At 33.1% G+C, this 25,380-nt stretch overlaps 1 protein-coding gene and 1 pseudogene across 1 annotated transcript; one reads left to right on the top strand and one right to left on the bottom strand.

The window, feature by feature from the left end:
* Positions 1–5,237: 5,237 nt before the first annotated feature.
* Positions 5,238–8,785, top strand: LOC127715213 (uncharacterized; annotated as a pseudogene).
* A 9,347-nt stretch (positions 8,786–18,132) lies between these two features.
* Positions 18,133–23,236, bottom strand: LOC127715355 (putative nuclease HARBI1). Its single transcript, XM_052221386.1, has 3 exons — positions 22,866–23,236; positions 19,104–19,393; positions 18,133–18,352 (listed from the first exon to the last, which is right to left on the bottom strand). Exons 1-3 carry the CDS (start codon positions 23,191–23,193, stop codon positions 18,158–18,160), a joined length of 813 nt encoding a protein of 270 aa, XP_052077346.1. The 5' UTR covers positions 23,194–23,236; the 3' UTR covers positions 18,133–18,157.
* Between the last annotated feature and the right edge of the window lie 2,144 nt (positions 23,237–25,380).

Below are 25,380 nucleotides of genomic sequence, written 5' to 3'. Positions count from 1 at the left end.
GCAAACTGACGATCACGACAGAACTGTGAATTGAAGAACAAAGACACGGAGTTATATCAATAAAATAAATCTGACAAAAACCTTTATGAACCATTGAATTGTATATCAATGCATATATATTTAAACAAATAATATAAGTTTATTTTCACATAAAAAAACCTGAACACACCGCTGCGTATTGTTGTCAATGTCAGATGATTTACTTCTCCTTTTGCTTAAGTTCGTGCTATATTTTAGCAATTAAAATTATGTCAAATTTGAAACTAAACTGAACAATTTGTACGGTATGTAACTTTTAAGGGCAAGACAAATATTTAAAAACATCTTGTAAAATATCAGCTGCAACTCTAATATGAAGTTTTTTATTTAAGGAAACTATTGAATTGTCAACAATAAAATAATGCATGATAGCCATTTCAGGATGATAACAGTTTATTTTCTTTGCATAGAATGATCCCTTTTTAATAGACGCATAGACAATTTCAATCCTATTTTTTTCAAATTCAGATTGCTACTCAATATTATTTAAAGTAATATCTTTAAAGCATATTTAAGTAAATGTAGATCACCTGAATAAGCCAAATGATTCTTTCAGAAATAAATATTTTTCATTGGTCTAGCTGTACGATATCTACTGAAAAGCTTGTTTTCTGTAAAATACAATGTGTAACTAAATATACTGAGTAACAAAAGTTCAGCATTAAATATATTTGATTTTATATTCCTGTTTCAAAAAGAAAATATACTTAACAAAGAAAATTATTGCAACAAAGAAAAATAAAAGAAAAATATTAAGGTGCAAGTTTAACTCGAATATTACAAAGATTTTATACACTTTGGAAATAATAAAAATATATTTTTACTAAACTTTTTTACTCAGTATAGATCGGTTTGCTGTATTTTCCCCCTGTCCCCTATATTAATATTATTCAGATTATGGTCAGTGTTGCATCAATGTGCTTTTCAAATTGAAAGGGATGAAATCTACGCTGAAAAGAGTATTTTCAACTATTTACTTATAAAAAGTTGTTAATTTATCCGATTGTGACAGATCGTAACAGACAAGCCTCTTTTGTAATCTTTTTACGGTTGTTACGTTACGGATATGCTCTAATTGTCGTTACCACTATTCCGTCCTCTTTTCCTCGAATGAGACAACACCGAACGAGACTTATCACCTAATTTGCACTGCTTACCTTTCTGGAGCACCTGACATCACATCCGTTATGGATGGGATTTTGGGTTAATTTTTTTTGTCTTTTCGTCGTTTTTTCATTTTTTGACATGCCATTGTTAGTTTGTCTTTGACTTATGAGTTTGAATATTCCTTTGGTTTCGCCCGTCTTACTTAAATATAATTGATTTTTCACGAAATTGTTGTGAAAAAAATAAGATATTATGATAAAAAGGAGTTTCAATATGTTTTTACCCAACAAAAGTGTAATATCATTCAATATACTAGTAGAACATTAATTTCTTATATTTGTGGTTTGTGCTTTCTGCAATAAACACAGGAAAAACAATGGGTTCGGAAAGACGTTCATGTCAATTTTTAACTTGAATAAGCATCGTCAAGTACATTGAAAATTAAAAGCTTTTTCTGTTATTAGCCTACACATTACAGGAACATCTTTCTAAAAGCACACTTGCCTAAGTGCATGTAGAGAAAACAAACTACTGTTAGTATGTATCTAATTCGAGGTTCTCGGTTTTCATTTCCCCCCGCTATGGTTTCCAGCTGCAGAAAATGTAAAAGAGACGAATTCCAATGTGATCTCGTTTATGCAATGGTGCAACAATTTTAAGAATAAGACTGATTCCAAATTGCTGTTTCATTTCAATTGTTAAATGTAAAATATCATAACGGCAAAACCTGCAATAAAATATTTCATTGTATTATAAAAACACTTATGCTATACTCATTCAGTGTTATATAGTCAACATGCAGACAATTGAAGTAAAAACACAAATTGAAAATACAGGCAACAAAATTGGAATAGAGTTGAAATATATCAAATTCAAGTAAATTTAAATTAAGGTACCTTTAATTTCTCAGATCTCATATAAAATAATAGTAAGTAAATATTGGTCAATGAGTCATTATGTAGTAGGATAAATCTAATTGCAGTATAAACAATGCAACTTGATTTTCGTTGTGATCTTGACTATTATAAAATTGTAGAAGTAAAACTCAACCACGCAGTACTAAATTGTCGAAAAAGAAACTTTATAAGATGCCCGTAAAAAGTAACAATTCATTCAAAAAAATCTGTCTGTACCAAAAATAAACTAGAATTATTCCCCTTTGTATAGTTTTTGCAAATGTTATTTAGGACTACCTGATTTAATAATGTGTAAATAGTTCTTGTTTTCTATATATTATTTAAAAGTTTTCCCTGTTAATGAAATTTTAAGGGCTGACAATACATTTTTTAATCAAACACTTAGTCCAATTTATAAAAAAAAGACTTTCATAATATCTTTGTACTTAGTATTTACAAAGGTCAAGTTTCGTGGCTTCGGACAAAGATCTATGATCAGTCATATGAAGTAACAGCAATATCAAGAATTGGTGTTATTTTTTTCATTTTTAACAAACTTTTATTATATAACACCCGATTTATAATAACCCAAAGCAGCACAAGGACGAACAATTAGGGGCCCCTGCTAGTACATAAGTTTCCATTTCCCATGGTAAATACAAATGGTAGAACATTTTATTTTTTGAGACACTTTGTAATTACATTAAGTATAATCTAGCTCACCATTTTGATTGGTATTATTTCAAAAAAAAAAAACAATGGTAGAAATACTAAAAAAAAAAAAAACCCAAAGAATCCGTTTTTCGGTTTGCATCTCTTAGAAAGTATATTGACTTCGTCTTCCAATTTGTTTTCAAATTAGTTTCAACATTGATAAAACAAACTTATGTACAAAAGTAAAGTACATGTAGCATATTTTTTCTTACCAGTTATTAATATAAAAGCAACCAAAGTTATTCACAATGTAAAAAATGTATTTATGTTATGGAGGAGCCTTAATTGGCAATTGACGGGTCATATATTTGAATTTACTTTTTTTTTTATATAATCAACAAATATGAAATAGAAACAATTTTAATCATTCATACTAATATTTTGTGAATCGTTGAATAACATGAATATGACCTAAATTACATTCAAGTTGTAACTTAAAATTCACTTGTATAAGTGATCTACATAGATAACTACTTTCAATCGAGAAAGGGCCATATCCCCTAAATTTCTTTCACTTACGCTGTCCAAAATCTAACAATTTGAAAATTAAAGAGTTTAGACAATATAATTCTTTAAAGATTTTACAGTAATTTTACACCTAAATGTATCTCTAAAATCAAGATGTCATTTAGTGCTATACATTGTTGTAGAAGATGGTCTTGATACAATATCGGATATTCCACATGTTTTGGTAACATTTTACAATTATTACGGTTTTCTAATTAAACTTTAAGCTCCCTTCCTCCTCAGAGAGGTGGATTTCGGGGGCGGGCCCCCCGGCCAACCCCAAAACATAATGCACCATAAGCCTATTTTGCGGGCTGAAAAATATTTGTTTACTTGAACATAATTGTTTGATATCATTCCTTTATAGTATCGTTGATGAGTTGTTTCCCCTAACATTTGCGTATAGGACGCATTATGACAAAACACTCTTGGTAAAGGTTGTTTCTAATATACGGAATATGAATGGAATGAGCCTTAATACAAAAACGAAATATATTTTTGATTTATAAGACAGAAACAACATGATATAAGATTTTGATGCTTTTTTTTAATGCAAATAATGAGGATTTAAGTATACATTTGGTATATCTGCAAAATTGTTACGGTAGTTAAAAAAGGGAATTTAAAACTTATTTTCCACTACGTTGCTGCAAAGAATGATATGCTCTTTCTTGCATGGAAATTGCACGTTCTTTGTAACCGAATGACCGATCTCAGTGTTTTTGTGCACATTTGTGCGTGGAGAGGGGGAACTAACTATTGTAAAGTCTTTCAAAACAACAAAAACAAATCATACCACATCTTCTTTTTTATAAGGATATTACGTAGTTGTACGTTTTTTTATTGTGTTGTGCCGTTGGCTATAGTTACTCCCCTAGATGCTCATTTTAGCATTGTATACTCAACTAAATGCACTTGATTGTTTGTCTACGTTGTCTTGTTTGTCTTGTTTAGACTTTGAGTATGGTATAACACTAAGAGATCGAATGTGGACATCTAGTCAGAGTGCTTTTGTACTGTGTTACTGGGTTATTTGCCTAAAATTAATATTCCTTAATCAGCATTTTTAATAGTAACTTCTAAAAATAAATTGACAGCCAATCACCTCAAGACAATGCAACATTTCTTTATAGACGTTACGCACGGAACTGGTCACACTCAAGAAAAAATACCGTGTCATAAGCAACAATTGGTCACTATATTGTCGTTGCTACTGGAAAACATATAAATTTTACATCAAAATAAAGCTGAATGTCTTGGGAATTTATTTTAAGTCTTCAATGACATTTTAATACAAGTGTATGTGAATAAACCGAACACGATTTTAAAAAATAACGTCATTTTTCTCCTGTCCCGCGTTACAAATAGATGCCGATATTTGGGCAAAATGTGCTGAAGATTGGTGATTTTTTCACCAAAAGTCACCATTTTCGGGCAGCGCAACGTTCAACGTCATAGCATTGTGACGTCAAAAAATTTGAACACAACCAGTACTAGAAGCGAAGCAATGGGCCCCTGAATGAGATATTAAAAAGAGTCCCACAAGCAGGGAAATATTTTAGCCGAACTTACGGACTTGATTTTTATGAACAGAATACTGGTAAGTTAATCAATATTGGTATCATTATTTTGTACAAAGACTCGCCTTTTAAATCATTTATTTTTTTTCTTTGTTGTTACGTCGGTTTACACAGGTCGGAATTTTTCTCATGTCCAAGAATTTGTCACAAGTACAGTTTTCACACATTTTCCGGCACTAATCCGTCGAATGAGATTAAATTAATTTGTTTTATTGAATATTTCCTTAATTCTATTTACCGCTTTAAAAAGTACAAACCTTTCTTCGCATTTTGAGCCTTGAAACATGACAATGCGCCCAGGTTTGCACAAATTACAAACAAAACCGCATGTCCAATAAAATGTCACATACATGGAACTCCGTTTTTGAAAGTTGCACGTAACGCTACAGACGTTTTTTGTTGTTGATAATTGTCAAAATGATTAATGTATGCATTGTATGGCCTTTCGAGGGCCCCTGATTTGAATAAATAAATTAGTCTATTCAGAAGCGAGAAACAAATTCGCTCCTAATAATTTGAAGATTACATTATCTGTGAAAATCAATCGGATATTATTAAACTATTCAAGATTATCTGCAAGTGTTTGTATTTGTATTTATTTTTTGTCATCGTAAATCTGTCCTAATCGTATCTAAAATAAATTATATAATAAAACTTTCATAATTATTTCAGTGAAAAAAAAAGATGTCATCTAAGGAAAGACTTGAACGGTACAAACAAGAAAAGCTTCAAAAGCGACGAGAACAAAGGCTTGAATCTTATTACAGAAATAGAAATCTAAAGGAAAACGAGTATGCTTTATCAGATGAGGCAGTACGCCAAAGACAACATAGAGAGAAACAAGAGAAAGAACAAATGAGACGGGTCAAAGAAACGGAGAGAAAACGGAAATATAGAAAGAGAAAACGTGAAGAAAATATCAATGATTAAAGGCAAAACGAGGATTTAAATATGCGAAATACTTTCGAGAATAGAACAGAAAAACATCGGGCATTGAAGAAACTGAAACTGGCCCTACCAAAGAGCCCAGACAGGCGGGTGACAACCATGGTCGCATACTTGCAAAATTCGAACTCGCCGACTGTGAGAAAACTGCAATCTTCTGAAGTGATTTCTTCGCCAGAGGAAATAGAAGAACACAAAACATCAAAAGCCTTGACGGAAGATTTAAAAACAGTTATTGACAACTGTAAGAGGAAAAGATCGGATGACTCTTTGAAAACGATGAATGTTATTATTTCATCAGTAAGTGGTGAAAAAATCAGTGACAATAAATGCAGAAAGAAACTGGCTAGGAAATTGGGATTACCAGTAAGAAGAGTTAGACGTGGTCATGCAATTAGAACAAGAATACTTAAATCTGAAAAATCAAGCTGGACTTACACAAATAGAAAAACTAGATCAGATGCAATAACACCTGACACGAAGAAACGTATTTATGAGTTCTGGTGTAAGCCTGGTATTTCTCGTCCGACTGGTAACAAGGCAGATATCAAAAGGGTCCGCATTGGTCCGAAAACTTATTCAAGCCACATGACACACATACTAGAAAAAACACAGATCGATGTGTATTTGGACTTTATCGGAGAAAACCCCTCTATTAAAATAGCTCAAAGAATGTTCGAAAGGTGCAAACCCTACTTTGTGCGACCCGTCCGACCTAAGGATAGACAAACATGTTGTTGCAAGTACCATGTAGAATTTAAAACTGTCTTTAAATCGTGTATGGAATTCCGAAAGAAACTTTTGATAGAAAATGAACCGAATGAATGCTATTCTACTCCTGTGTACGATTCAATATCTGATGTCGTTAATGCAACATTATGCGAAAAAAGTTGATGGTTCACACAATTTACAGTGCCTTAAAAGAAACTGTTCCGATTGTGGAGTTAAAATCTTGAATTTTCTGCCTTGTGAACTTGATGTATCTGACACTGCGGAATTTGTAAAGTGGGAAAAGTTTGAAAATGTAAGCGTTAATGTTAAAGGGAACAAAACCATAAAGAAACTAATGCTCGTGAAAAAAGAAAGTCAAGTTGGTGAATTGTTTTCATATTTCAGAAAACTAATTGAAACTTTTCCAGTGCATCAGCACAGAGCTACATGGCAAAATGAACAATTTCAAAATCTTGTTAGAAATCTCCCAGAAAAGCAATGTGTTTGTGTGCATGACTTTAGTGAAAATTACAGGTGTTCCGAGCTTACTGAGATTCGAAGTGCTTACTTTCAAAAAACCGAAGTGTCGGTCCATGTTACTATTCTACATAGACATGCATTGCTAGAATACGATGGTGTTGATAGTTCAGAAGACTTTCCTGAAATTATCACGGAACAATTTTTCGTTATAAGCCCAGACTTAGTTCATGATCAATACTTTGTTCACCAAGTCCGAAATTATATAGTGGAATATTTAAAGTCGATTTCATATTCAGTAGAAACAATGCACGAGTTTACTAACGGGTGTGCAGCCCAGTATAAGAGCAGACACTGTTTCGGAGATATTAGTCAAACAAGCGACGACTTTGGATATCAACATTTCACAAGAAATTTCTTCGAAACTTCCCATGCAAAAGGTATTTATAATAATTTAGTTTATTATCCTCGAACTTACTACTATGATTGCCTTTAAATACAGTTGAATGTCAGTCCGTCTGTCAGTCTCTACGCTAGATATCTTGGACACAGATTTAATGATTTTTCTCACATTTTCGAGTACAATGGAATACATATTATTTAGCTTTTGATTGAATATTTATGAGTTATTTGTGTAAAATGTAAATATTTTAAAAGCGGTCGGGTATTCACATTATCGGTAAACTGTTTTCTTTCAATCCGTCACATTATGGGTTAATGTTTGAAAACATTATTCTAGAAAGTTTTTTTTTTTACATGTTTTTTTTATTATATCGAATTTAAAATAAATGTATTTTGATAAAACATGTGCGTCGGACTAAATTACACCTGACACAAAAATAAATACGTTGTATCAAGGAACAGGACTTTTATTTCTGTTCTTCATCTTGGCAGTCGCTGTAGGGTATTCAATGTATCTCTTATATTTCTCGTGACTTTCGGTATTGTTACTATTATAAAAATCATAAACCTTGAACGCGGTAAAATGGTAAGGTCCAATGTCATGCAGTTGACATAAAAAAACTTATCTGTGCATTTCAGGACCACAAGACGCTGCTGGAGGAATTATTAAGAGACAAGCCGACTGTGCCATTTTACGCGGACAGACTCAGATAAGGACAGCAAAAGATCTCTATGAATACGCGAATTCATTTCTAACACAACCGAGGTCACATTGTAAGAGAAGAATATTCCGATATGCGGAAACGATTCACCGTGACAACAGACTGTCTTTTAAGCCGGTGCCTAGCATACGATCTCTTCACCAAGTAAGAGCTAGTCGTGATTCTGCTAAAGGATTGACAAATATCAGTGAATTGTCTTGTTTCTGTGTAAACTGTTGTCATCACATGTATAACCAGTGTTCTAATTCGATAAAAACTGGTGGTTATACTGAATGGGAAATGAAGCGAGAATACAGAGCGGATGCACAAGAAAATGAAGAAAATGAACAAGTGTCTTTGCAAGAATTAGTTTCGGTTGGTCAATTAGTTGCGTTATATACTGACGACGATGAGGAGGAGTACTACATGCTGAAAGTATAGAAAAGCATGGAAACGTTACGCATTGACACAACGGATTCTTGGGGATCTTTACTCCCTACGGGAACACCTGTGTTTCGTGGTCTATATTACAACAAAACGAACTCGCCTTTTCAATATCGTCTTGTGAACAGGAAAGCGGTTGTACCTGCTGCGTCAGTGGTCTATATTTGTTCGAAAGTAACCGCAGACAATGTCATTCGAATCACAGAAGAAACACATTTAAATGTTTTAGAATGTATTAATGAAATAAAATGCTAGAAATTTATTAATCAGTATTTATCCCTATAAAGAAACAGTAGTTATAGAAACCAATAATATATGAAAATATATACATGTACATGTAGGGAATGCTTTAAAGAGGTAAAAACGAATGGGGGGACAATCGTGACAAACATAAATTCATACGTTCGTTTAACAACAAGCGACTTGGATAAAACGTCAGTCAAAAAGTGTATTTCGACGTTATTTTAATGTAACGTCAGGTATCACCAGTATCGTGCGTAACGTCATACAAATTTAAAAGCAGTGTAAGGGAGGTAATCCAAACATAACATTGTACTTTTAAGTAATTTCTATTAACCAGGAAACCCTTGTTTTTTTTGCCCCTTATTCCTAAACGGTTTGAGCCATAACCCCCAAAGCCAATCCTAACCAACTCTTTGTGGTATGGAAACTTGTGGTCTAATTTCAGAGAGATCCATACACATTTCCACAAGTTATTGCCTGGAAACTAGAAAAATGCTTATTTGGGCCCTTTTTGGCCCCTAATTCCTAAACTGTTAGGACCAAACCCCCAAAATCAATCCCAACCTTCCTTTTGTGGTTATAAACCTTGTGTTTAAATTTCATAGATTTCTATTTACATATACTAGAGTTATTGTCCGGAAACGATATGTTTTCGGACGACGCGGACGACGACGACGAGACGACGACGTGATACCAATATACGACTCGTATAAAATGACAAAATCTGTTTACAAATATCATTATTGAGTCTGTAATACTAGTAGTCTGAATTATTGTTGTTGATTGAATAGCAATATGCAGACAGAAATCAATAGCACTAAACTCATTAATTACTATATTAATAATATATTAATTTCTTTGCCACATCTGTAAGTTATATTTTAATAGGTTCTGCTGCTTTCGCTTCGTAAGCAACAGCATAATAACACTTTCGATTTATCTATACTTTGTGCCGGCTTATAGGTGAACATATTTATGGCGATTACAGTTAAACTCCCTCGTAAATCCACATGTACTGTAACCTATGTGCAAACACAATGTCGATTTCGATGTGTTAAAATTGAAAGGAAAAAAAACCAAACAAACAAAAACCAGGACTGTTATTCTTATAATGCATAACAAAAAGAATTTATACATTAAAGCTTGAATAAAGTACCTTAGGATTTTGCCATATGGAAAATCTCTAAAATAAAAAATATAAAATAAAATTCTGCGAAATTCCATGAACATTCCCAAAACATCAATGATAATAATAATAATAATAATAATACTTTTGTAGCATTTATTCTAGCATCAACGCCATTTAATTAGAACATAGTCAAAATTAATAAAAATCACCAGACAATATAATATCCCCTTAAATATATCTATTAAACTTTAAAATAAAAGTCGTATTTGGGGTTTATTATTTTAAAAACTTTTTTTTTAACAGAAATACATTCATTTTTGGGAATTTTCTGTTCTATATTCTCTGCAATGCATCTATTTTTTTTCTATTTATTTTTATCATTGTAATATTCCTTTCCAGATTACCTCTACTTACCTGTATTTTAATCTAATTTAAATTGCTAAAACAACAAAACACCTTATACCAATATCTTTTGTTCTTTGTTTGTAGGAATAGAAGGAATATGTATTTATAAAATGTAGGAATAGCAGGAAGACACCGAATGAGCTTGGCGTACTAACGTCACATGACTGAAAACTTTAAAGCTTCAGGTTATTCCGCTATTTGAACGCTCCAAATTCGGATACTATCTAATTAAAATTGAGTTTTGAGGTAGGTGTTGTTTCATTTTGTATCCTTTGCATTACACTTACATTTATGGATTTTAGCAAGTCAAATGTGGCAGGTCCCTCCTTAGTTACGAAAATTCAACCGTGGAAACCAACGAAAAAAATGGTAAATTAAAATTCCAAATGTCTGGATTGAGAATTATAAGGATAAAACAGAATTTTTTTTAATGGTTATCTTAGAAAAAAAATTATGCAAGTAATGATAGGATAATGATGGAAAAATACATGCACTTTCTATAATACAATAAAATATTAGAAACCGGGTACATACTTGTTTCGAGCTTTAATTAATGCTTATATTGATGGGGTTAGCATCTCTGAAATGAAGTGAATGTAATGTAACGAAGAAAACTTTTCTTCAATGTTGCACTTTTGAGTAAATGTACGCACGTGCTTTATAAAACAATGCTACCGATGCCAATGCTTTGTCGTATGCGTGTGTGGAGAGGGCGGATTGATAATTTAGAGCTTTTCAAAGCTATAATAAAATGTTTAAAGATATTACGTAGTTTTTTCTTCACTGAAGAGACATTTATTGTCGAAATGCTCATCTGGTGCATTAAAATTGGTACCGTTTATATTATTAATGCTAGGATATGATCATACTTCAATTCAAGATCTGTATATGTCAAGTAAAAAAAGGACATAACCGATTCGTAATTTTTTTATTTCTTTCTCATATATTATGCAAGACATGTTAAACTAAAAACGCATTGCTAGCTCATATCCGAAAGAAAATATTGCATTCTATGTACCAATGGTGGCGTCTCTGTCGTTTCAGATGAAATGTCATTGTCAAATGAAACAATTCCGAAATAATAATAATAATAATAATAATAATAATAATAGCGACAAAATTGAAAACATAAAACATTATTTATATATAATCCTGAGATAAAAAAATTAAAAGGCGGGATACCCATGGCAATCTGTGTTTTATTGTAATTGAGTATGAATTGGACAGATTTCTTTTCTAATATAGTGTGAATATATTGTGAAATACTATCAACCCGAGTTTACGCAATAGAACAAAGCTTTTTAAAGTCACTCAGAACAGTACAATAAAATTTATTTATTAACGGAAATTTTACTTTCAAAATGTAATGATATCGAAGCTCTGTCTATACTAAGCGTTTAATTTCTTTTCACCAGCCACGGTATAGATTGGACGATAACCTTTTGAAATGAGATTCAAACAACAGCGATAAAGATCCCGTTTATAGGACATACAAAAACAGTATGTTATGTTGTATTTATTCAATATCAACTTATTTATTTATTCTGTAAAAATTATCTGTTGTGTGGTGGGTTACTAGATTGTATGTGGGAAATGTTAACTTCATTACTATACAAGCTGTAAGTTTCATCACTATAAAACCAAACTATACTGATATAATTTATTTCCAATATACAGTAGTCAAAACCAAAAGTGTCTACAGCTCTTGCCATAGTTTTCTACATAAGTTTTATTTTTTCAATTAGTTCAAATACACTCAGCTAGACTGATACAAACATAAAAAGTGAATTTCTCACATAAAACTTTGCTGTGTTCCTATGGAAATTTGTGACTTCCAAATTATTATTGTTTGTATTTGACTAATAAAAACTTGAAAGTGGCAATGTATAAATTTTGGTACCATTTTTTTTGGCTGTCCAAAATGTTAAACATCATTAAATGTTTGAGGTTTTCTTTGTTTTTAACTTCCTCTCTTGTTTTTTTTGCATAATTAAGATGAAGTTAAATAAAAAAAAAAAAACAAACTCAGGAAAAAAACCCAAACTCACGAAAGCATTAGTATGAACGAAGAGAGCAAACTTCTTGTTAATCCGTACAGATTGGAAGTACCTGTACATTTGTCCACCACCTGCTAATTTACATCTTAACTGGAATAATTAGCCAATAACATATACATTTTCCACAAAGTGTTCGAAATTTTGGATAGTCTTTGTTAAAGAGATCCAAAAAATTTTGTTTATCCTTGTAATGCAATCAATATATCAAAACCCTCTCTGATATTGTAAAAATCGTAAAAAAAGGTTTTCAAAAGGGGAATAAACTGGAATAAAGGTATTGTATTCAAGAGTAAAGAGTGTGCATAAAACTCATATACCCATATTTTGTACAAGTATTTAGAATACATGTACGGACCAAATAAAATGACAATTTGTTCTTCAGTAGTGTGTAATTGACATACATTTGATTGTATTCATCATATCGTGCTGACAATGTGTGGTATTATTTAGTATTGTACATGTATTTACATCACTAACAATTTATTTTTTTTCAGCAAATTAACCAATGAATTATTGATTCTTTTAAGGGGAAATCTAAAGTTCCCTCTGTATGAACACCACAGAGAACAGTAACTATTATATTCATTCAATAAAACAGTTCACTTTCCAAATAACTAGGGCTCTGTTGTTCATCTTGTCGTTATTTTAACGATTGATTAAATTTAACGAGTCGTTACATAACGAGTCGTTTATTTTCTGTTGTTCAACAATATTTAACGCGTCGATTAAATAATCAATGAATTAAAATTTAATCAACTGATTAATCAATGCGTTAAAATTTAGTCAACTGATTAATCAAGTGATTAAATAAAACCTACCCATCATTCATTGTTTATGAGCTTCCTGTCTGTAAAAAAATGGCTGAACCAGTTGAACAAACCCCAAGCAAACTGAAAGGGCTTAAGAAGACCAATTTTACTGTGGCAGAAGAAGACTTGATACAACAGCTTGTGGAAAAAAACTCCAACATCATAAATGGGAAATTAACAAACACAGTAACAAATAAGTTAAAAAAAGACATTTGGGATGAGATTACCATCAAGGTGAATTCTCTTGGAGTTGCTCTTCGTACTTCAACAGAAGTACGAAACAAATGGAGGAACACCACAAGAATGGCCAAGGCCGTTTTTTCAAAACACAGGAGTGGAATATTCAAAACGGGGGGAGGACCAGCTCCAAAGCAACCCAGCACAGCAGTGGAGAGGGTTATCCACCTGATGAAGGACACTACCAGCTTCAGAGGGATTCAGGGTGGACTTGAAACAGAGTCATTCCAGACAAGTAAGTAAATAATATTTAGCACATAAGAATATATCCCCAAATGTGTTTTCCTTAATTAGAACTTCTCAAAGGCTCTACCCTTTTTATTGCACCTTGTAAAAAGTGAACTTTAACAGTTTCAATCAACTACATGTTTTTATTTTACATAAACAAACAATTTTTGGTAAAATTTTGTTTTGAAGGTGTTTTTTTATTGTTATTGTTAATTTTAATGAAATTCGATGAAAATAACATACATATTCGTAGCCTTTTTAATTCCGGGATACATAGTTTCCCTTATTCAATTTTAGTAAAAGTTTCGTCTGCTTCGCCGTCACAAGAAGTAGGGGAATTCCTAGTCCAAATAATTATGACGTCTTGGAAGGCTATTTTAAATTTTTGCTTTGACGCCTTCCTGCGACGTCATAATGCTGAAGCCACCATTTTCGGTTGGACTTTGAGAGCATATTTTGCTCTCAACTTTGAGACCCAATTTAGCCATAAATTTTTCATTGATGGTTTAAATTTTTTGCATATATAAAAATTCTTACCTTTTATGTGTTTGTTTGTGCAAAAAATTTCCAATTAATTCCTACAGTAATAATAAAATAAGTTACAATTCCATCCGAAGCGGGAACTTGTCGACTGCTTTTTTTAAAACGTTTATCTGATTTCTTTTTAGATTATAAAATAATTTTTGCACCAAACTCGGTAAAATTTGACAGACCCGAATTTCCGGAACCTTTGTTTTATATTATCCGGAAATTCAGGTCCGTCAAATTTTACCGCGTTTGGTTCAAAAATATATTTTATACTCCCAAAATGAAGCATCTTGGGGATAAATCAGCTAAACGTTTTTATAAAGCAGTAAATTCCCTCTCAAAGTCAAACTGAAAATATGAGTTCGGCGTTATGACGTCGATGTAAGGCGTCAAAGAAAAAAATATAATAGCCTTTCAAGATGTCATAATTATTTGGACTAGGGAATTCCCAACTGATATCATTTGACTGAAAACAATTTATTTTGACCAATTTTCTATTACTTAAATGATTGCCAACGTGTTTCTTGTTGGTTTGAAGGTTCTTCTCTTGTTTTACTATTGCAAGATTGCATTTGTTTAAACTGATAACGGTTTTAAAGTGTTATGTTCAACATTTGTTCACAAGTGGCAGGTGCCCGCCAATTCGTCTTCAAACTGGTATCTGTTGTTAGATTAAAAGGAACCACAATAGATAATTTGGAGCGAAAACCAGTCATGATTTATAATACTAAAACACACACGGACTGGTTATCATAAATCCGGAATAAAGTTTATCTATTTGTTGTCGCAGTCTGAACCTAGACAGGAACACATAGTTTATAGCTGAGACCCTTAAGGTGTAACACCACTAATTCGACCCGGCCAGAAAGCACATACCAGAAAGTAGTACATATTTAACACAAAATAGTTCCTACGCATGAGTGTAACTTTCAAAATATGTAGAATATTTAGGTATTGTTGGTATCAAATGAAAGCTGAATGACTGGTGATCATTGTAGAACACTTTTTGACTTATAATTTTGAATATTAAAAAAACTGCACCAAATTTTATAAAGAGGGTACTTTTTGCCTGTATGTCAGATCTGAAGTACCTGTTTTGGTACATCCAAAGTTCCGGGAACCAGTTCTTTCTTATATGCCATTAAAGGTATGTTGATTTTTCCAGTACAAGACACCATAAAGTGTTGCTTTGACATGCAATGATTGTCACTTTATTTGAACTTGAAACAAAAGAGCTGTGTCTGCTTGAAATTGAGGAATTTAACATAGAAAGCAATGGGGCCATGAATTAGTGGTGTACTTCCTTAATAATATTAAAAGGGTTGAAATAGGGTCTTATTTAGTCTTGTGCATTTTTTTTTACTTGCATTTAAAGTACATTGTATCTGAATTTAATTAAATGATGATATGTTTCCATTGCCCCGCCCCCCCTCCCCTATAAACAGATAAATAAAATACCCAAATACAGTATCAACGTCTCAATTTTCTCTCATTTATTACAGATCCACCAACTATCACTGCCACGTTACAAAAGAAGATGCCAGCCAGGATCTCTATGAGTCGGCAGCATCTCTTATCAGTGACAGTCCACCCCCTCTCAGTACACAAAGTCCATCTCTTCTGACTGGATATGACCCAATCCTAACACAAACAGTTGTTCCAGAACAAACAAATATGACAGAAAAGCGGAAGTAAGTTTAAAATAAATATAAAAAAGAAGATGTGGTATAATTGCCAATGAGACAACTCTCCACAAGAGACCAAAATGACACAGAAATCAGTAACAACTATAGGTCACCGTAAGGCCTTCAACAAGAACTCTTTAAAAATGTGTTGTGTAAACAGGTTCCGCTAGTTTATTTGGTCAACACTTTTTTCTTGATACAATGTATAAAATTAAATTTGTCAATTCATGTTTACATTTCGAACAATGAACCTCAAAGTGAGATTTTGCTATCGGTTCTTCATGGCAATGCAGTCATTGATATCACTAAACGTGACAATCATTCAAACCTAAACCTAAACCTAAAAAGTATTGACAAATTCTGCTAAGGATAGAACTATATGGTATAGTGATTTATAGTGATATATTACCTTATGATAACTTTAAATGTATTCAAGTTTTAGTCATGTCAGCACCTAAGGAAGCATCGGGGGGGGGGGGGGGGGGGGGGGGGACTTCAATACTTTATTGATAGGGGTGCCGCTGGGGTTCTAGTGTTACCTCACCCTATTAATATAATTTGGATATTAAAAATGTAAAGTCCTTTTCCTATATTGTGTAGTTAATAATGTAACCTTTTCTCATATTGGTTGAGTTTCGTGTGGTCTGTTGGAAAAGTGGAATATTTCAGAGGGAGGCAGATTTAGGGGGAGGGCCCAGGGGGGGGGGCGTGTGCCCCCACCCTTTCCCCTTTTGTGGGAAAAATTTGGTTGATTATATAGAGAATCACTGAAGCATGACTGGAGTGGGCCCCCTCTTGTGAAAATTTCTGGATCCGCCAATGAAATAAGGGCTAAGATTCTGTATGTTATTTTAATTCAACTCACGGCGAGACTTTTTAGGATGTGAAAAATGACAGTCTCAGACAGGGCTTTTTAGTATACAAGTAATTGGAACTTTTTTTTACCTTTTCATATATTTCTGATAGTTTTCCCCTCCTATTCACATATTTCAAGCCGGAAAACGTGACATATTCCAGCGGCACGTCGTTCAATCACTTTGTATATAGCGGGAAGTGGCCCCTGAGTTGTAAGTAGCTATTTGGTGGAATTATGCCTGGGTATCGATCAATAAAAAGAGTTGTAAAATTATTCAATCTTTTAAAAAATGCATTATGTTTTTTTTATTTGTAGGATAGCGGGAACACCTTCGAAAAAGGTAACAGTGCAGGATATACATGACATACAGTATCGTGCACTGCAGGGTAAATTAGTGATACAAGAGAAGCAGAACATTCAAATGGACCTAGAAAAGAAAAAACTGGAACTCCAAATTGAGCTTTTACAGAAGTTAGTGGGTGGCAATTCAGAACCGGTCACACTCTCCCAGGCACTTACCTCTATGTTTTAAACATATTAAATTCATTGTTATATTGTTGATTTTTATTTTAGAAATTATTTTGAGGCCACCAAATTCATTTTGTGTACACACTCCTATTTTAAAGAAAATAGTAATTACAATTTAGCCACACCCAATGCACCTCCACCATTCAAAGAATCATAAGTGATGCATGAATCAAAAACTTATAAACAAATGACAAGTATTTCAACCAAAAACTCAATGATCTAAGGATGTAATAGTGCAACTACATGAACAGGAAGCTAGCTCCGAGGTTTCATTTTTGACTTCTTGCAAGGAATAAAATGTCTTTAGATCCTCGCTGCAATTATTCTACATGTACCTTCCCCAAATCAGGAGCCTGTAATTTTAATGGTTGTCAGTTGTTAATGTATTTCATATTTGTTTTTTGGATTATTTATTATATAATTCTGGCGATTGTTTTAACTTATCTGAATTGTTTTACAATTGTCGCACTGGAACCTATAATTGCTGATATTGAGGACATTTGGTTTTGGATAAATTGTTGTTTCGGGATACCCCATCGTCTCATTGGCAATCATGATGATGGAAGTTTTTAATAAACTTGACTGGCTATACAGCCCTTGCACTGTCGAACCTGGCTTGCGCCTTTTTGGGCATTTAAATAATTTAATTTTTACCATATGGTGATTGATATAATCAATTGGCAATCATATCACATATTTCTATTTTTATACTGAACTACAGTTGCATGGCTACTGGGTTTTTGATTTCATAGGCGACTAACTGCTCACCATTTACTATTATACCAATTTTGAAGCCGAAAATGCACACTTCCTCTCTCGACAGATTGTCAAAGTGATCATATAAAGATTTGTTGCTATTTTCAAATTTCCTCATTTTTTTAATGAATGACAATGTATGAAAATGTGAAAAAATAAAAACATGCAATTTATTAGGCAAAAAAAGTGGTAGCAAAATGGTCCCGTATGCCTTTTCCGTCCTGTGGACCATTATAGGGTGGCATCTGAGGTTGATTGTCAATTAATTGTTCTTCTGCAACGTCAGGTTCATTCCTCATGATGGCAATATTGTGCAGAATACCACAAGCAATGATGATTCGGCAAGCTTTATCTGGTTTCATTCGGATCTGGAATACAATTTAAAAACATTTATTTCTAATTTTAAAGTGTGACAGAAATACTATTTGTAAGTAGCATGATGCAACGTTGTTCATGAATAAGGCTGAGATTAAATAAATCTATTACGAAAAAAATTACTTTCAGTAACAGAAACACAATGTGACATGTGCATATTTGAAAACACTATAAATGAAAAAAGGACCAAATCAGGTATGAAGCTGAGCAAAAAGTCCAACTGACGATGTACTGCTTCATTCACGATTTATTATAGTTACAGTAATGACTAACTTGGGGCATCTACCCCAACAGGACTACCTGAATTTACCGAACCAACATTACCAATTTTCCAACTGGATCCCTGTTCTCCGTATAATTTTAGGGTTTTTTCAGTTTTCTCGATTTTTTTTACATATAAAAATAAGGAGATTTGGTATGATTGTTAATTTTATAACTAAAATGTATATATCCTACAAAGTTAAAATGAATTAAGTGGATGTAAGCAATTATAGCTAGGCAACCGTACGGCCGTCAGCAATAAAAAAAAAAAAACGTATAGTAGGCTATAAAAGGCCCTGACATAGAAGGGGACAATTATGAATACCTAAACCAAAATTTAGAGAAATAGAAAAAATGTACTAATGAAAGATTAAGTAGACAGCTCTCACAAGAAAAAAACAACATAACTTTTAAAATATAAGGGGAAACACTATGTCAAATATTCATATTACTACTATGATTATTTGTAAAGAATTATTTTACCTCTGATCCTAGAATGTGAAAGCGCTTCTTCCATATTCCAAATGTCCTTTCTATTGTTGACCTTGTTGAGCAATGTCTTCTGTTAAACCTTGCTTGACCTCTACCGGCAGCTGGTTGTCTGTATGGTGTCAGCAAAAACTGTCTGCAGGGATAGCCACTGTCTCCTAACAATACACCTTGTCCAATTCCTTGATATCCATTCTCAAGATGTTGTCCTATAGCTGAGGTTCTGAAAAAATGAGAATCATGTGCTGATCCTGACCACCTAGCACTGATGTTGGTGAATCTACCTTTAAACAAAATTATGATAATTAAAAAAGGGGAAAAATTAGGTTCCGTGATAATTCATTTGTCAATGCAAAGCAAGGCAGTGATTGTGAATAAAGTATGGTGACCCATGATAGCTGTTTATTTCTATGTCATTTAATCTCTTGTGGAGAGTTGTCTCATTAGCAATAATACCACATCTTCTTTTACATGCATGCATAGTTTGTCCATTATAGTTCCAGTCATTAAAATATTGGCCGAATTTGCAATGTGATGAAAACAAAATATGTATAGTAACAATTCAGATAAACAATACATGGCATAGAAGTTATGCTCCCTTTTTTTTAAATGTATTGAACAATGACTGGCTTGGGGATTGGTCACTATTTCCCAACCGGAAAGAATGGGGGAGGGGGGGGGGGGGGCGAAATATTTTGATGATTGGACAATTATTTTGTTTGGTGGTTTTTTTTTTGGGGGGGGGGGGGGGGTGATTTCTGTTTCCTCTGGCACAGAAACATTTAGAGGTATATCCAGAATTTCTGCAAACTTCGTGAGGCACACTATTTACGTTGACGTTTCAAAGTTTAAGAACACCCACCCACCCCTTATCTGCTTTAGGCAGAATTTGGTCAGGCTAAAATTATTTTAGCCTGACTAAATTCTACCTAAAGCACCTAAAGCAGATAAGGGGTGGATGGGCGGGCACATCTTTAAAACTATTTTGATCAATTAATTTATGTATTAAGCATAAACGATTATAGACACTTAGCAGTTCAATCGATTCATCATATTTGAAAGTGAAACGGTAAAAGCATTGATTTTACGGATCCAATAAAAAGTATATGACAAGATTGAGTTGTCTTTCTTTTTCCATCAATTTTCAAATTAGCTGAAAACCAGTTCAACAGAAAACCAGCCAATATTGTATATGGTCAAGGACGATTGAAGATGTCAAGAAAAAGGACGCACACAATGCATGTTATTATACCTTACATTATATAGTAATTAATTGATTGGCTAATACGGAATCACGTGTCATAGTTTAATTTCGATGTTTTTCGAAAAATTGGCAGGAGCGATGAATAACCCCATCAAATTGAAGCCTCCATCGAACAACCCTATTATTCCCCGGTGAATAACCTCGAACAATTGAAGCCTCCATCGAACAACCCTATTATTCCCCGGTGAATAACCCTTATCGTACCTCAATGATCACGAGTTAACTCCCTTTAAAGTATGACGTCACTTAACGTCAGATAAACAAAAACAAATATGGCAACGGCCAGGTTAGAAGTCCATCAAATGACGAAGAAACAAGACCAAACAAGACTTGGAAATTCATCTAGTGTCGACGATATCTCTTGTAAACGGCCCTTTTCAGGGCCATCTATAATATTTTACAGAAAGAGTCTACCTTTGTTGTACATACGTGAAATTTCACACAATAGGCACAAAATAGTTTGTTTTGACAATCTGTTACAATATTTTAGTGTTATTTGTCCGTTCGGTATAATAAAACAATTATGGCCCATTGAGTCGGTGGATATCCAAAATTGTCAACCCTAGTAAGGGTTATTCCCCTCGGTCTAAAGCCCTCGTGGAATAACCCTTTAACCCTCTTGCTGCCAAAGGGACATTTATGGCTTCTACACACAAATCTTGTTGATTGTGTAGAACGTCAAAGGTCCATGGTAACGTCACAATACTGAGGGGCACTGACAACGTCAAAAGACGGCGCCAAAAGGACGATTTTGGCGGGAATGAAGCAAACTGAATAAAATGCATTATTTGTATACTTAAAACGGATGTCAAAAAATGATACAGGATCATAAGCTTGTTAGTACTATAATGCCAACTTATCTAACGTGTTTACTAATTATCTAGTTCGTCATTTTCATGTAAAATGTTGCATACTTTCGAGAAATTTGTTAAACGTTTTTTTCATACATCTTTCAATCAGAATATCTCATATAATAATCGCATTCCTAATAAATAATCATAGAAAAGGTAACTGTTATACTTGTTTACGCGAAATATTAATATTCACAATACACGCTTTATTTAAGAGAACTGGAAAATTTCTTTAGGGCTCAAATGCCGCGATTGAATTCTCAGTGAAGATTTTTTGTTGTAAAAGTACACAAATGTTACCCGATATACTTGTATTGCCATACGATATTTCAATACATTTTATACCCGTTTCATCATTGAAGCACTAATCTAAAACTATTTATTTTCATTCGAAATGGGGATGTTAAATTAGTAGGTGACCCAATGATTTCTTTTCCTATTCTACATATCATCCTTTCCCAGTGACAACCTCAATTTTCAGCCATTCATCACAGAAATTTTACTTTGTAGGACCCACTGAGCAACAGATTTATTGTACATTAAATTTCAGATGTCCTTAATATTGCATGAAATACTTGCCACTGAACGTTGAGAATAGAACAATTTGTCAATCAACAGATTTTAAATGATATTTCGTATATGCCAATTACAGTGTGTACTTCATCATAGAAAATGAAAATGAATTATTATTGATTCAGGTTCACTTGTAGACAATAGAAATTAATTTTAGAGAATTTCTTCCCTCGCTTTTCTGTTTTTTTTTTTAAATTCGTATTTTCAAACATTTCTCTAAAATTTTGAGCAATAAGTGGGCAACAAAATAATAATAAACATGATTAAAAAATAAACAAAATGAATATGGATAATAACGTCTATAAATATTATTTTCTCGCCTACCGAAACAAGGCTTGGAATGAAAATTTTAATCTTGACACGTTTGATACTTATCAACAAGAAGTAGTTCATAGAATCGGCTGCTCGGAGTTTTTATTTATTTTTATTTGTACACTCATTGTTTTTATTTTTATTTTTATTGGGGGCCGTTGTTTTGTTTATATAATTATTTGAAAGATTTTTTTACGGTATTTATCAATTATAACAAGGTTTACTAAGCTAATCGGATAACAAGGATAAATATATTTCAGTATTTTAGAGGTGGTTAAGAATCAGTTATGCATTTCACTTGATAAAGATAAAACAAAAGCGCTTATAAAGCTAGTAGCAATGGGTATATTATTTTCATTTTTTTTAAAGACAAGAAAGATAAAAAAAACTATATTTCAAGGTTAAAAGTTGTATTTTTAAATACTATTGTATTAAAAACATCGTTTATAACAATCTTATAGCAATAGTTTTCAAAAAAATACTTTTACATCGCTTTTCATAATTACGGCTACATTGACGCGGGAAAAATTGTGGACGGCGGGAAAGCGCTGTTCTACAGAGAGGCACAAGTTTTGCAACGTCACAGATATGAAACGTCAAGATGATTTTGGCGCGACAAAGCAAGAAAAAAAAACTCGGCAGCAAGAGGGTTAAGTTACTCGGGTTGACAATTTTGGATATACACCTCCTCAGCGGGCCATAATTGTATATTGTAAACATAAAATAAGTACAGTAGAATATAGTGTTTTAAATCACCTTCATGGTCACAAATGGCTTGTACGTTGATGCTGTGGAACCCCTTTCTGTTAACAAATGCTGGTTCATCAATGCTAGGCCCAGTAATCCGTATGTGGGTCCCATCAATGCATCCAACCACGATTGGAAAACCAGCCTTTTCATAAAACCCAGCCCTTATTACGTTCTTCCTCTGGTTATCTGGCCACGATATGAACTCGTCCTTTTTGGCAACTAATGACTCCGTCACACGGTCGATCACCCGAGACACAGTTGATTTGTCAAATCCCATTGTGTCCCAAACAACTTGCAAGTGAGATCCACTGCCATAAAACCTCAAGGCAATCATAACCTGTTGCTCCACTGAAAGGGCTGTCTCCTTATTTGTCCCACACTCCAGATCCCCTCTCATTAAATCAGACAAGTACTCAATGGTCTCTCTGACAAATCTATACCTCTGCCTTAGCTCCTCATCAGAAAATTCCCTTTCAAGAGGGTCAAAACCGCGAAAATGTCGCTCTCTTCTTATAACAGGTGGTTGAAATAAAACATTGACAGCCATCTTAGATTGAGGTTAATCAACTGATTAAAATTTAATCAACCTCAATGAGGTCGATAAAATTTAACGACACTTTGACAATTTTAAACGACTCGTTAAATTTAACGACAAGTTGAACAACATGATAATTGACTGATTAAATTTAACGCAGTGATTAGTAAAATTTAACGACTCGTTTAATTTAACGACAAGCTGAACAACAGACCCCTGAGTACCACTAACAAATTCTCAGAGAATATTTTATTTCCGTTGGATTAATATATTTTTTTTCTGGCTGGTTTGCAGGTAAAAAAAAACCTTTCTAATGACATGCCAAGACGTATTTTCTAAGCAGTACATCTTATATCTTTAATAAGCATTCGTTGAACTCTTGTTTCTGTTTTAATCTTAGTTTTTAAATCTATTTCTCTTAATATCTCGTTTTTTTTGTTATTGATTGAGGTCAGTAAAAAAGCCTTCACCTATAACAGAGTATACAATTGTACATATTGTTTGTGGATGTTGCTATTGTTCTGATCAGATAGGTTTGAAAATATATGATAGGAGTGTGTGCATTTAGTTGTCATAAGGTTTCACTCTTTTGTGAAAAGGAAAGGATTATAAAACACTCGTACATGAATGCGTTAATAAGGACAAAACGGACCGAAATTGCTGCTATTGATTGTATTTCTAGATTTTGTTTTCCAAAAGATAGGGACACACAAAGTTTTTGATATATGAATAAACAAGATTTTCATCATTTATCGGACGCCATTTGATAAAAAAAAGTTACCGTACGACTTGTTAAATCAATCCTTGTATTTTTCGTTTTTGTTGGATTGTTGTCTAATAGAAAATTATAACACACCTCATTAATATAATACTTACGAGAAAGTCAAAGTTCTTTTAGACCAACCTTGCCCGAAGGCTTGGCAACATCGTGAAGGTTTTACTTATGGACTGAGCATTTATAACATCATCTGTTGGAAACTTGATATGAGACCTAATCTAGGCTGAATGATGTCTGACATATTTACTGAACACATTCAAATCGAAAACATTTCCAAGGTATGTTGTGATTTTCATTAACTTTCATTATTTTATACAGCAAATTTTGGAAGCTATTTGTTTGTGTTTAAAAACATTTTGCTTTCCAGCTGACATTGTTACTGTTTATCCGCAGGAATGCTGACCGCTCTAGAAGTAGAATTCTCTCATAGTTGTGACTTGTTATCTATTTCTTGCGTGAAGAGATAATTCTCGTATCACACTGCACGGAGTGTGATACAAAAAAGTATTACGAAAAGTGCGTTAATTTGATTGGCTTATCCAGCATCATGAGACGATATTACGACATTTCCATTGGCTATTCGGTAGATCATTAACTTTCAAAGGGTAAGACGATGTACATTTCGTCCATGGGCAGCTAGTGGACATATGTAATTTCTTTTATTATACTTTATGCACATTTCTTATATCATCTATTCATTTCATTGGACAATTGGCATTTGTTAATTTTCACCAGGGACAGTCTATACTAACGGGACTGGTCACTATTGATTTTATTTAATAACTACGCCTCCCGTGTAAAGCTAGCACCAAACAATTCATTAAGTTTTGTGTCTCTGATATACGAAGCTAGTAGTAGTAGTTATAAGCGTATTTCTAAGTACATTGTAATTTAATATTTAAAAAAAAAATCTGATTAATAGCCATTTACCATGACACAAAATATAAGATTTTAAAAGAGTGTTGAATTATTAAACTGAAACATCTCGTTTTGAAGAACACTCCAGTCGGCAGTCGTGCAAAAGGGGATACATATTGAACAAGATGACAGCCACTCGAGATATACTAACAAAAAAGGTCTGTTTTTTAAAATCTATCTGAGAAATCTTTTCAAAAACAGCATATTGCAATGACAAAATGTATAAAATTTCATAAAAGTGTTACATCATTAAACTTGAACATATAGTTATTAAGAACACTTCGCAAATG

The sequence above is a fragment of the Mytilus californianus genome, unplaced genomic scaffold, assembly GCF_021869535.1.
Source record: "Mytilus californianus isolate M0D057914Y unplaced genomic scaffold, xbMytCali1.0.p SCAF_9, whole genome shotgun sequence".
In the NCBI taxonomy this organism is placed as follows: Eukaryota; Metazoa; Mollusca; class Bivalvia; order Mytilida; family Mytilidae; genus Mytilus; species Mytilus californianus.
Note: the sequence above shows the minus strand (reverse complement) of the source record. Positions and strands in the feature narration are given on the sequence as shown.